Source organism: Tachypleus tridentatus, chromosome 11 (assembly GCF_004210375.1).
Source record: "Tachypleus tridentatus isolate NWPU-2018 chromosome 11, ASM421037v1, whole genome shotgun sequence".
Lineage (NCBI taxonomy): Eukaryota > Metazoa > Arthropoda > Merostomata > Xiphosura > Limulidae > Tachypleus > Tachypleus tridentatus.
Genome location: NC_134835.1, coordinates 97,380,600 through 97,395,706, shown reverse-complemented (window position 1 = coordinate 97,395,706; position 15,107 = coordinate 97,380,600). Strand labels below are relative to the sequence as shown.

Genomic DNA, 15,107 nt, shown 5'->3' with positions numbered 1-15,107 from the left:
TTGTGTAATTTCAATCAATTACTTGTTTATACAAGATAATATTATGTATCTTTACACTTGTGTTTTTTCAACTCGCCTGTGTGGGTTTTATTTCTGTTTTCTGCCCATAGTTATCATGAATTCAGAGTTTAACTTTACGACTGCCACTACTGCTATTGCAACCACAGTTAACCTTACCTTGTACAGTTGATTCAGGTATGCAGTTACTGGGGAAAGATGTTAAGGCTTTGGTTTGTCAAAAGTTGGTACTTGAATGAGAGGAAGAAGATTTTTGATAGCCATTTTTCAACCCTTTTCTGTACTACACAATCACATTTAGCTCCAGTGGATGAGCACATTGGTTCTTCCTTTCTTCCTGGAGTTGATCAACCAGGTTTGTTACATATTGTCTTTGTTGGCTATTTCCTTTGATGCTTTCCTCTCTTCCCTCTTAAGTAAGACATATTTGAACCAGTATCTTGTTCCACACTCCAGAGCTCTCTAAGAATTCTCTTTTTGGACTCTCGGCAGCTGGATTCTCTTCTGCCTCTGGTTTTCAGGTCCCAGTAGTTAGGTTACATTTTCCCAATAACATCAATTCTCTTATATCCACTTCACCTTATTCCCCTTTCTTTAATCAATTTTCTCTATTCACCTTTTATTGGAAGCTTTTCATCTTCTAACTCTGGGGTTGTTTGGTGAAGTCTTGTGCCCTGATTTCTTTCCCACTGAAGCATGTTTGTCCTCTTTCTGCATGTGATCTTTTGGTTCAGGATGCAATGTCTTTTGTCCTATGTCTGTTTACCCCTTACTTCCTTATGAGACTTTTATATGGCTCTGTTATTTTAAAGTAAGATGTCTTTGGGGGCCTTCCTGGATCAGTAGAGGCCAGAGTTGAGTCTGCCCATTTGCACACCTCATTGGTCTCTCATATATTGCAACCTTCTCCTCCTATCATGTACTGAACAGTTCCTTGTCAATGCTGCTTGAATCTGTATTGGCATTGAACTGGCACATGGCTCAGAAGTAGTGTGTCCTACATATTCTTTATTTACATGCTCCTTGGGCTTTCTTTGGGCACTTTCTAGAAAGAGATGACCCAGTGATGTTACAATGGTACCTGTACTAGATTGGTGTGGGATTCTAGCTGTTATGTCTGGAGATAAGTTAACACTTTCCTAAACTGAAAATGTATAGATTCTTACCTTGTCTCACACTTCCCACCTTTCCTTCCCACTTCTGGTGGTTTTTATTTTCATTTTATATTGCTCAGTCACAAATTTTGGGAGGGTTGTCACATATGTATTTATGTGCTTTCATATAGAGGGCAGTACAAGTCATGAAAGCTTTCATGTCAGAGGAGGTAATAACCAATTGGAAATACATTAGCAGTGTAGGAAGGAAAATGTTAACTTTTATTTGGAAAAGTTTTTGAATGAAAATTAAGAAAACTATGGAATATTATATAGTAGTTTGGTTACCACATGTCTTCAGCAGTATTTAGTTTTTTTAAGGGCTATGTAATTGGAATATTTCATTTCAAACGTCTTAGTGTCTATACAGCTGGTAATCAAGTACAGTTAAGTGAGTAGAACTTCTAACTGTTAAAAATTCTTCATAAACTAGATACTGTTTAAAAATAAATAACTGCCAATGGTTTTACTCAGTGTGGAAAGGATACTGTTTGTAGTAGTGAATACCATCACTTATTATTTAAAATCTTTATCAGTTAGTATTTAATAAATTAAACAAACACAAATATAAATCACACTTCTTTCTCATAAGAAATAGAAAGAACTGGATTTTAAAAATGTTAAAGTTATGTATTAGTTAAAAATGAGCAATGAACAAATGAATACTGTGTTGTAGCCATGAATGATGAAGCATGCAGTTAATATCACTTAAAATTTCCTTCTATGCAATAATGCAAATAAAATATTAATTCATAAAATATTTAACTTTGGTACTTTATTAGTACTTTCATCACATCTGAATTATTTAATCAGACTATATGTAAATAAATTACAGTACAAGTTTTCGATATTTCTAGCAAATTTTTGTGTAACTCATACTTAGACCTGGGTAAATAGTAAAATTTGCTAATTGATTAATTATTGGGTTCAACTAACTGATTATGTGAGACATTGGTAGTTGGAATAATAAAAATAGTAATAACTGGATAGGCCAGTTTTAACTGACAGCTTTTTTTTTTGCTGTAACACCATGATTAAGCTGGTCAATCTAGAATAAATTAAAGATAATGAGGAATAATAATGGCAAATATTTGATTACATGGTGAGTTGGAATAACTGAAATAGGTAATAATCATGTGTTTAATACTGTTTCTAGGTTTTAAGAGCTATGTAATTATGCAGCTAACAGTCAAGTACAATTATTAGATTATTTTCACATTAATCAGTTTAATCATATCAAGTAGTTGATCATTTTATGTCATACTAATTGACATTCATGAGCAATTGAATTAATTACCCAGCTCTAATCACACTGATGTTTGTATTAAATTTGAATGTTTAAATTTCTTTTTTTACACATTTGGTTTTACTTAGTAACCTCACCCATTGATTATTGGTTTTTTATAAATTTTTAAAGCAAATACCTCATATATGGATATTTTCCATTCATATGAATTTGCTTTCTTTTTAGACCTGGGCATTGATTTTTAAATATGAGTAGTTCTGTATCTCTAGCTATACATCTGAGCTCACTTATGCTAGTGAAGCAAACATTTTAATTCTATTGAAAATTATTAATTTTTGTACAGTTTTATTTTAATGTTATAATCTTATTAAAAAATAAAAGTTTTATACTGCAAACTTTTGTACAGTTCTGTTCAAAGTTTTAGGAAAATGTAGGTTATTGACAAATTTTTTACATATTTCTGAATTTGGAGTTATTGTAGCTATTGAATTGTACAATACTTAATTAATATACTTAGTTTAAAATGTTAAATATCTATTTTTTTTTCTTTCACAGGATAAATTACTGTAGTACTTTAGAAAGTAGCAAAGTGTCTAAATATTATAATACTGTTTATTTTTAAAAGTTTCAAGAATGTCAGCAGAGAAGAAAATTTTTTGATGGAGTTTTGCACATTTTCAGAAAGAGACACATTATTTACTGAAGGAAGAACTAAACAAGAACACGCTGAGTAAGTTATTTATTTTTCACATACTGAAAATATAGTATTAAAATGTGCTTATTTTAGGGAAAGTTACAAATAAAAGCTACCATGGATGCAAATATTATAATTTTTAATACACTCCATAATATCTGTGTGGTAAGTCTGTGGCTTGTAATGCTAAACATTGGGTCTTAGTACTCAAGCAGTTGGAAAAACTCAGTCAGTTGTGTACCTTTTGCACATAACAAGCAAATGAATTGTTTAACTCTTTAAGATTGTAACATAACTTGGGGCAAATGCTACTTGAAAATGTGAAATAATCAAAAGTTAATGTTATGGTGGCTTGTAGCTATATTTGTGTAATTGCAGTTTTTCCTCTACTTGACCATTAATTACTGTTAATGCTGAATTGTGGTGACCACAGCTTATACCTAAAAGGACAGAATTGTTGATCTGATTGGTCTGATTCGCATATTCTGTCTTTCTTTTTCCTATTAGTTTAAAGGAGAACTGAAGGCACTGGTTCTCATGCTAGTGGTGGATATCCTTCTGTTTCCAGTCTCTCCTTTTTTATAGACATTCTTGTAGCTGCTGAAACTGTTCTGACCTCTGCTGTATACTCAGTCCCTAGGATTATTTTTAGCCTTCATTTCTCCTGTTCTTCCATTGTTTAGTTAATTGTTTGTAACCTCACCCTTATAGCTTGGTTGATTTGTGTCCCCAAACTGTAGGGCTCATTTGAGTAGAATATTCTACCAATCTAAAAGTTCTTTCTCAGCAACTGAAGGTAACTTTTAAACTTCCTTTTGTTTTTGAATCATGGGTGTTTGAAGCAAGCATATGTTCTGATGTTATTGACTTTGCAAGACCAATTACTTCAGTCAATAAGCTTTCCCAGTATCATGCTATCTTCCATATGGTAGGTTAATGTTTTCATCTTGTATGACTGAGACATGTTTGAATCACCTCAGGAAATTTGTGTTATAATGATTTTTGACTATGTATTTTTTTTCTCTGCCTGATGCTGTAGTAAGAATTAACTGTGCTGAATTTCTACTCAGTTGGATAATGATTGTATCATGTGGTATTTACAAGAGAGAGAGAGAGAGTTGTGATATTAATGTTTCTCATCTTTTGTGTTTTTTGGTCTTTTCCTGATTTCAAATTATCTGTTTTTGAGAAGTTGCCCTTCTTAAATTCCAAGGTACACCTATATTTTTCTATTTTCTGGATGGCTAGGTTTGCTCTGACGATACATTTACAATACCAGCTGGATGTAAATTTTGTATGTGTTAAGCTTAAATAGAAACCCTGAAAAAGACTTGCATATTTATTGTACAGCTTACTAAGATGTGGAAAAATAGGTTCTCCCATTGAACAGGGGGTCATTTTGGAATAAGTAATTGTATTTATTCACTAAAATATGCAATGTTAAAATAAATGTTTTTATACTGTGAGAAACCTGGAACTATTTAAAAAGTTTTGTAACCTTCAGTGTAGAATGGTTTAGATATTAAAATTTTCTTTGCTGTTAGCAGCAGATGTTCTAAAATAATCTGTTCTCATAAGAAAACCTTGTATATGTTTTTGAATTTTTTGTTTTTGTTTCGATATCATTATTTTATTTATTTATTTTCTTCTTTTGAAGTGGATTTCATTGCAAATTACACCAGGGGAATGCTGGATCGTTATCTAAGAAGTGTTGTCAGGGAAGCACGAGCATGTACTGTGAAATGTGGTGCTAATTCTTTTTGTGTACATGAAGTAACCACAGCTTCTTTTAATAGAGTGGTAATGAATCTTTATGAGGTAAACAGATGGAGCTGACTGATTTGAATGATCATATTGTTTAAATATTATATATGCAGTTACATCAGCACTCTAAGAATTTATTTTAGATATTAGAGCATGAAGATAGCCAGTATTAAATTTTGATCTTAGAATTTAATGGAAGATCAGTCTGTCATCTAACTTGTCACTGAGTTAACCTAGTTTTGAGAATTCCACTACTCATAAGTAACTCTGGTTAAGAACAAACTCAAAAGCAAAAAGGGGTCTCTGTTTCTGGTAGTCTGTAAGTTATGTATACAACTTTCAGTTGCCTTTTACTCACCAAAGTTAATTTTTGTGTGTACATATTTGAGAAATAAATGCCATTTACTCTTGTAATTTATTGTAATAAATTGTTCATTCAACAAACAAGCTATTTAGAATACTAGTGTTTTTTTTTTTTTTTCTTTGAGCACCCAAAACAAGTTCATTATGGAGAGAACACTATACATACAGTTCACAGACCATCATTACAAGAAAGTTATTCTTGATTTTCAGTTTTTCCTTGTTCAGGTTTGTTATCAATAAAGGGTGAAATTCATTAAACCATTCTTACTCAGTGATAAGTGACTAATTGAATGATAGACTTTATTTCACATTTTTTACTTTCCAAAATTAATACTTTTAGAAATGGGCAAAATGACAGTATTTTATATAGATCTTCTGGTGAATAACTTAGAAGGAAAGATTAGTAGAGTAGCACTACATATTCCTCAGATACCCATACAGATATAAATAAGCTTACTGTGGAGAATAATAGACAATTCAAATACCTTACACATACATTTTGGGAATGTTTTTAAAAACAACAAGGGGCCTGGCATAGTTTGGTGGTTAGGGTGACTGATTTGCAATCTTTGTGTTTTGGATTTGAATCTTTGTCACTGAACATGCTCACCCTTTCAGTTGTATGTAGTTAATGCAGTCAATCCCATCATTCATTGGTGAAACAGTAGTTCAAGTGTTCATGGTGGGTGGTATTTACTATATGCCTTCCTAGTTAGTGACAGCTAGCTTTCATATAACTTTGTGTGAAATTCCAAACAAAAACTGCCAGTAATATTCTTTTGTTGACACAAGAAGCTTGTGTGCATGTTACTTAATTTAAATAATTTAATGGAATATTAGATGAAAGTAATGATGAAAAATTAAACACATTACCAACTAAGAAAGGTGAAACAGTTTTAAATATAAATTTGATGTGATTTTTCTTTGTCAACAAGCATGCTACAATATGAGCTACATCATACCACAATATTAAAATGTACTAACTTGTTTTGATTTTAAAACATTGTGGAATATGAGAAATTGTTAAATTAGTTTGTCTTGAGCAGGAGGAAGTTACACCATCCAAGTTCAGTCTGCACAGGTCTGTACAATGACATGTTCTTCTAGTGATTGATCCTTTTTACTATATCCAATATAAACCTTTTTCGGTTTGAAGTGGACCTCATTTTTTTACCTAATTCTTGTTAAAAATAAAACCTTGTGTTTAGTTAGTTAAAACTTGTGTGGTTAAAATGTCACGAACTCCACTTTCAGCGTGTGTGGCTTGTAAGCTAGGTTTGCCCTTAACATTATAATTCCTGGCCAAGAGATTTATATGCCTGTTAAGTTACTGTAAAAATAAAGAAAAAAATAATTGATGGACATTAAATAGTTGTATGTAGACCAGTTATGTAGGAATGTAAAAGCAACTTAACAAACTTCTTTGATAAAAACTATTCAATAGAAATTACAGTTGTTTGAAAGTCCAGAAAATATAACTACTTGTTGAAGTTTTATGTTTCTGCTTCATTAAATGAAGATGCCAATACATAATCTTGAGGAGCAATTGACATAGTTTAATTTATTTTGTGGTACATAATGTTCTATAAATTCTAGTCACAGTTATGAGATTAAAAAATAAATTACTTTGGTTATGAGCATTCTAAAGGTGGTACAATCTTCTGCTCAGGATGTGGTTCTCACAACATTTTTGAAATATTTCATTCAGTTGTGAAGATATCTTGATAAAAATGGTGAATCTGACAACCAAAAAATACTAAGTTGATTTTTTTCAGGTATAAGGAAATAGTGCAGTGAAACTGAAATTTAATTCAAAAAAGTATTACTTGACTTTTACTTTGAACAAGATTACACCATATAGCCTTGAGCTACTGGGTTTTGGGTAGTTTGTTGTTATAGCTTTCCATACAACTTTACTCAAAAGGATTAAATGCTATGTGATATATCTAAGCACTTAATGCAATGCTGTTGATAACTAGATCAGTAAAAAAAATATTTATTTTTGAATTTCAAGAACATTTGCACCAGAAGAAAAGCAAAGTACTTTTTCTCTGAGGTTGTCAGTGTTTATTTAGATGTTTTTGTAAATAATTGAGATATTCCAAAAACTTAGTATCTTCCAAAAAGGAATATTGGTTCCTCAAACTTTCATAATATCAGTAAAACATGTTTTTGTTTTGTAGGATGTGTTGCTATTTTATTATTCTCCATGGTGTGGATTTTGCAAAGGTGCTTTTCACATTTACCTAACTGTAGCGAGATACTTTTGTGGAGTTTCAGGAATTATGTTTGTAAGGTAAAACAACCAAGCTTATTTTTGTAGTATATTACTATATATTATTTTTGAAAGCATCAATATTTTGTTTATAAAATTAATATCTGACAACACTGATTATCTCAAATAACAAAAAAAAAACACCTACAATTTTCTCTTCAAATATCGCATACCATTTATTTAGGTGTGATAATAATGATAAAAGTAAAACATCATTATTACAGAAGCCGAATCTAGTAACAAAGAGTATGTAATAATATGTCAATCATACTATTTTAGCTATATCCAGCCCTTACGAGGCCTGTCACTTAATATCAAGGCTTGTTGGCTGGGATTTGATGTAGTAGTTGTGTGATCAACTGTTATAGTCTGAACAAGATAATGAAGTGAAATTATTATAAATTATATTGAAGACATTTTACAAATAAGATTTATTAAAAACAATTGTGTATTTTTAGTATCATTTATTTATTATAATTTTTTTTAGTTCAATTAACTTTGCTGTTATTCAGAAAAACAGTTAAGTGGGATAACCTAGTTTCTGTTCCAGGAGTGAGCTAAACTAAACAATCACAATATAAACTAGAGCAAAATTCTAAGAACTTGCAAGTGAAAGTAAAATAGAATGAATAATAATGTGTCAACCAAACTACATCTGTTATATTCAGTGGTAATGGGATCTACTGCCCAATACTAGTGCTCATTAGGCTGGCTGGCATATGACAAACATAGTTGTGGTCTAGGCACGATTTATATCATCAGTTGCATGAACAGCATCTGCTTATTTAGTGAACTATATTAAGTAATGAAAGTGTTTAGATTTATGTATATAATTACTAAAGATATTCATAAAAAAGGGATGGTATGTATTTACTTAATTATGTTGTATGATCAGTGATCTTTAGTAAAGTCAAGTGAAAATAACAATTAATAATAAATAGTATCATGATTATTGATTAACCAACTTAAAATGTGAGTTAGGCTCAACTGTAACAGTACTGACAGTAGGCTGCTGGTATTTGGTATTAAGTATTTATTTTTGTGCTATAAGTATAAATACAACTATTAAGACTAGTGTGAATTAAGCATTCATAGTTTATTAGGTGTAATGGGTTCAATGGGTGGTTTTTGCTTGGGAATTCTGAAATAACATGTACTTTTAAGGAAGCTATTAATGAAGATGTGCAATTTGTATGTAGGATTTGTAAGTTGGAGGAAAAGTTGTAGGTTAGACAAGTAGAGGCAATAGATAAAGGCTTGCAGGATTTCAAGAAGGAAAGTAGAAAAAGTACTATTAGGGCTAAAAGTAATGAATTCAGTCATAAGGAACCTATTCTGTTGAGCAACAAATTTCAGCCCCTGGCTTCTGCAGACAAAGAAGTAAAACTAAAGGGTCAGAGAGGGAGGTGGATGACAAGGAGGTTATAGTTATAAGTGATTCCTTGATAAGACATGTAGACAGAATAATCCTTGGATTAATTAGGGAGAAAATAATCAGGTTATGCTATCCAGGAGGAGGATATAACTGACAGAGCAGAAAATATAATAAAGGGGACTAGTAGAGATGCAGTTTTTGATTTCAATGTCACAGTTAATGATATAGTGAAGGGTAAGTCAGAGGAGATAATTGATAATTACAATGGGTTAATAAAGGCATTAAAAATGGTTTTATATGTAAAATGTGAGTTGTATTCTATTGAAGCTGAGGATATCATGGATAATAATAATAATAAGATTGAACTATTTTTAATTTCTATTAGTGGATGTAAAGGGAAAAGCCATTTAGTGAGAGTGTGTTGCAGACTACCAAATGATATTGATGAAATTAGTGAAAAACTTTACAATGAGATTAAGATTTCAATTTTTATGAAGTTATAATCTTGGGTGATTTTAATTTAAGGCATGTAGGCAAACTGTGAGTAAAAAGGTTTTTTTGGAAACTGTTGAAGATAACTTTCTTTATCAATTAGTCAAAAAATTTGCTGGAAACAATGCTATTTTAACTTATTCTTAACTTTAAATAGAGAAATAACTGAGAATGTGGAAATTAGGGAATATCTGGGTGTAAGTGATCATTACTCTGTTAGGTTTAATGTTTTGCTGCATATGAAGATAAGAAATAATGATATTTTGGTTTCAAATTTCAAAAAAATAAATTTTAAATGACAAGAATTATCAATTGTGAATTGGGCAGCTCAGTTATTTGTAGACATTAATCAGATGTGGAAAGGTTTTGAAGATAAATTTTTAACTATTCAAGATGAACATATTTCATATAGAAAAAAAAAGGGCTGCTGGAAGTAAAAAATCAGGCTGGTTCACATAGAGTTTAAGAGAGAAAATTAAAGAAAAGCATCCAAAAGTTTAAGAAATTTAAGTTGCCTGGTATGACAGGAGATTAGAAAATTACAGACTAGATCATTTAGTGAGGTGGGCAAATAAATGTCAAATGGGTTTTAATTATAGTAAAAGCATGATGATGTATATGGGTTATTGTAATTTCAATTATAAGTATAATTTTGATGGGAATAACTTTAACAGTGTCATGAAAGAAAGGAAACATGGTGTAATAGTGGATCAGTCTGTAAAGCCATCCAAGCAGTGTGTTTTTGCTAGTGGTATGACAAATAGGATTTTAGGTTGTATCTACAGAAATGTTGAATATAAGTCTTTAGAGGTGATAATTTAATTATGTAGGCCATTGATTGGGCCACATTTGGAGTATTGTGTTCAGTCTTGTACTTCTTAACTTAGAAAATATGTTAAATTGGTGGAAAGGGTTCAGAGAAGGATTACTAGAATGGTGCTTGGGATGAAGGGGTTGTTATACAAGGATAAGTTAATATCTCTAAACCTGTTTTCTCTTGAAAAAAGAAGAGTTATAAGGGATCTGATTGAAATGTTTAAGATTGTTAAGAGAATTGATAGTGTTAATGCAGCATCTTTGTTCACATTTAACAATGAGAATACTCGGACTAGGGAACAAAATATAACTTTTGGCAGGGTAGGAGTCATCCTCAGCTAAGACAGTTATTTTTCTAAGAGGGTAGTTGACCTTTGGAATGGGTTGCCTCTGATTGTTGTGGGGGCAGTAAGTTCAAGTGAGTTTAAGAGAAAGCTTGACAAGTACATCAGAGATAAGGATTGGTTTTAATATTTAAAAAAAAAAAGATTTAGTTTAATTCAGAGGGTGGAACAGCAGAGATGGACCAGTAGGTCTCATGTTGCCCCAAAATGTTATGTTAAGCTTATTTATCAATCATTAAATTAAAAGAATTTACAGTATTTTGTTTTGAGAACATTAGAGAAAATTAAGGTGTAGGACACATAGGAGTGTAACTTGCTTAAAAGTAACAGAACTATTTAGGGTATCATTGTACTAGATGGCTTATTCTGAAAAATGATGTGTGAACTATATAGACCTTACAACTTCAGACTTTAGCTGTAAAAACGCCTTGATTTTTAAAACAAAGGAAATAATTGAAAACAGTACAAGTATCTTCCCAATATATGCTTGTCTGATATTAAAGTATTTTATTATAACATTCATTTTTAAAATCTTGTTGTTAGTTTTGACTTTAATAAAATTAGGATTTCACCATTTATGTTGAAAATACATGGTAGATATGGATAGTTATTATTAACATATGCCATGATGGCTTCAATTAGGAAAATAAGATACCTCAATTTAGGAATTATTTATTAGTAAGGTGAAGTTTACTGAATGATAAATACAAATATTTTCTGAATTTTGAAACTAATTCCTCATGCTTAGTTTTCTTGCTTTAAATTGTATTTATTATTATGGAGAAGTACAATCTTGTTTCACAGAATATGTTTGCTAATTGTTTATTTATACCTTTCTTTTGTACATGTTTCAACTTGCCATACATTTGGGGCAGATTTATCTTATATTTTAGACTAGTCTTTTCACCCAGCTAGTTTTACTTCCATATATCACTGCTACATTTTCATCTGCAAGCATTTTACTCTTGAAATAATTAAGTCCATGAAAGTTAGTTTTTAATTACAAGAGGTTAATAGATATTTTGAAGCTAGAAAAATGTTAATTATTTAGATTTACTACATATTTTGAAAATTGATTGTATTTTGTGCTTAGGATTAATGGAGATGAAAATGATCTACCGTGGCAATATACAGTTGAGAGGTATCCCACCTTGATATTCTTCCCAGCATATAGGTAGGAACTTATTGTAACAATGGTAAATAACATGTCTTCCTTCAAAGCTTTAGGAAAGCTAGAAAGTACTGGAGAGATCATATTTTAAAACCTGAGCACTAGCACACTATTCTTTGATCACTAGTTTTTGTCATTGTACTTTAATTTTGATAGCTCATTATGAAGTTTTAATTACTTCATGATGATGAGAAACCCACTTGAAGTAGAAATGTGTCTCAGGATGGCTGGTATGGGTATTAACACTTTTACCAAAATAAAGCAGTGAATAATGTCTCGACCTTCTTAGGTCATCTTTAGGTTAACAAAATTACTCTCTTTGTTAACCTGAAGATGACCTAAGAAGGTCAAAACATTATTCTCTGCTTTATTTTGGTAGAAGATGTAATTAGTTCACCAAAAAAAGTTAAGAGATTAGAAATGACATATATACTAGTGATTTTTTTGTAAATGCAAGAGAAACAAGTACATACTTTATTAGACAGTGGACTAATTAAGAGAGTTGAAAATAAATCTTCAATTTCTGGTATTTTTATCATATATATTAGGCCTATTATGTCCACTGCTTGATAGTTTTTGGTATTTAAGACATGAACTTTCTTTTTTTAAACTAAGGATATTGAAATATTGTTCTTTGAATAATGCATGTTATGTATAAAAGTATTAAAATTAATTTAGATAGTGAAAAATATATTTGGTAACAGTTTAGCATTTTCTACTCATAAGCATTTAGTTTTTATTTAATAATACTGAATCACTGTGCTTATTGTGTTGAAAAATGTTCATCACTACTGTTGAATAGGCTTATTATAGAAACATGTAGGCTTAAGAAATCCTATAACCCAAGTGCTTTTTTAAAGGTGGACCTTTCTTCTTCAGGGACAAATTTCAGAAGGAATGTTCATCTTCTGAAAGCACTCAGGTTTTGTATCTTTGTATTAAAGAAGGGAAAAAGTCCAAAAAGCAGTTATAAAAAAAGAACCATTTCAAATAGTTTTACTATTTAAATTTTTCAGGAAAGCTGAGAGCATTACTTTCCCACCATCGTTGTCTCTGACAACTGTCAGTCTCCTTCAGTTTATCCTGACAAATGCTCAGCATGAAGTTAGATGGCAAGCTGCAACAGTGATGTGCAGTAAGAAATGTGTCAAGAAGAACTTTCTAAGTTCTCTTGTAGAAATTCAGCATCATTACCTTGAACATCGTATCCTACTTAATCAAATCTTACTGGTTCAGAGAACATTTGACCTACTACAACTGAAATCTAACAGGTCAAGAAAAAAATGGAAAAATTTAGATGAAGTGCATCAGAATCAGATATTAAAAAGTTACATTAAGCACCTTATATCAAGTTTAAGAGAGAAGAGAAAGACAATTTCCAAAGTGAAAAACCTGCAAAAATTACTCAAAAATAGGCTGGGTTTTTCATTAATTGATATTACAAATCAGGATCGAAAAACACTTTCTTTACAAAATAAGACCTTATTTAATAGTCATTTGGAAGTAAAAAAGCAAACAAAAACTTCAAGAAGTTCTACAACTTCAAGACATTTAAGAAATGAGAAAAAGTTAAAAATACTGAACTTCAGCTAAATGTAGTAACTACTCAAAGTGATTGAATCTTGAGAAATCTACCATTTTGTTTGATAAACATATTCAACATTCTTCAAAATACCTTGAAGGATGCCAGTTTTTCTGTTTGTTTATTCATTTTTTGTATGACACAATAAGCCTTTAACATTGTCAAAAATGCTCAAAACATTATATACTTCAAAATAGTTTTAAAACAAGTGGAGAAATAAAAATCAAAATATTTGGCATGACTAACTATAAAAGCATAGTTTTTGCTGTATATGTTTCTAAGCATTTTTATTGTTGCAGTCTGAAATTTGGCAGAGTTAACATGAGAAAATGTTGTGGATCATCATGTTGATCCAAATTTAATAATTTTTCTTTTTGAAATCCATATTTTTATGGTTGTAAGAGTTTCAAGAAACTTAAGGAATATATTTTATTTAGTTTCTATAAATACTCATGTTTTCATGGCTTAGACTTTGTTGTCATATACTGTACCATGGGATTGTAGTTTGAGTAACAATTAAACAAAAAACATTAAAATATCTGTTTATTTACATGAAATTATAGTTTTAAAGATATTATTAATCTGTTTGAGCAATAAAATACTACAAATTCTGAAAAACAATAAAATTATTCACCTATATTTAACCATTTGAAACCTTTTATATTAACCTCAGGATTATAGCAGGTGCCACTGAAACATGTAAGTAAGTATATTATGTCATTATTTTGAAATTTCTGTGAAATAGGAATAATATAGTGTTGTTATAAATCATTAAAGCACTTTCTATGGTAATATCAAGTAAACTTGTGGTTACATAAAGCTACAAAAGTAAAAACTGTCATTGTGAAGGTGCAATAACATTTTAAATTATTTATAAAGTTTGACTGTTACAGTTATTTTACTACAGTTCAACATAGTTGAAATATTTTATAAATAAGTTATCCATTTCCAACTGATAGACAAACACTTCTTGGCCATTACCTGGTTTTTGTGTGTAGTTGAAATAATTGAAAAGAATAATAAAAAGAAATATGAAAGTTATTGAATTTGATATTTCAGTAAATAATACAATAATTATAAGAAATAAAGGGAATATACAGAAATAGAGAGAATATTAAGCCATGTGTCCATCAGCTTTAAGGCTTCATCATGAAAAGCTTTGATAAGTACTAAATAAACAAGAATATCATTTAAATACATGTCTGTTGGAGGAAAATATGTACTCTTGAGTTTTATCTAGTAAGAGGAAGGAGGACAACAAAGCTAACTCTGTTGTAATAGGTTTGTTTCCATTCAGAAAATAAAATAAGACCTTAAACTCATGAAAGCAAAAATGAATGTTTACTATATTTTATAACAGCTTTTAATGTTTAATCTATATTTTTTAAAGAATTATACAACATATATGTAAGTAACATTTCAGAGGAACTTTCTTTGGTTGTCTAGCTGAACTGATGGTTTCTAGTATTTAATGAAAGAACAATGAGAAGTGAATTCTAGAAGACAAAAAATAGATCTGAAAAAGCAATTTTTGCACAGCTCTGAGTTTGAATACAAAACATAACAATTTTGAACTAAAATACATTGGTAGTTTCTGGGACTTTTAATGCAATTTGTAGGCTATTAAAATTGTTTTTATATTTAACGGTTCTTCCATTTTTAATTTTAGATGACTGAATTTCGTACATGTTTGTACTTCAAAATTTAAGAGTCTGATCTAACAACCATTTGTACTTGATTATTTTTAAACCACCAGAAAGTATAATTTCTACTTTGTAATTTATTATTTAAAGAATTCAGAATCATGTAAATG

General features: G+C 30.3%; 1 protein-coding gene across 6 annotated transcripts in view; it reads left to right on the top strand.

Moving 5' to 3' along the window:
- Positions 1-14,628, top strand: part of LOC143232861 (thioredoxin domain-containing protein 11-like) — a 72,206-nt gene extending 57,578 nt beyond the window's left edge. For all 6 annotated transcript variants that reach the window (XM_076468838.1, XM_076468839.1, XM_076468844.1 and 3 more), the window contains 5 exons: positions 3,100-3,148; positions 4,770-4,930; positions 7,423-7,535; positions 11,635-11,715; positions 12,729-14,628. In XM_076468838.1, the coding sequence (XP_076324953.1) occupies positions 3,100-3,148; positions 4,770-4,930; positions 7,423-7,535; positions 11,635-11,715; positions 12,729-13,305 (981 nt within the window). In that variant the 3' untranslated portion in view covers positions 13,306-14,628. The remainder of the gene's footprint in view (positions 1-3,099; positions 3,149-4,769; positions 4,931-7,422; positions 7,536-11,634; positions 11,716-12,728) is intronic.
- The last annotated feature ends 479 nt before the right edge of the window (positions 14,629-15,107 follow it).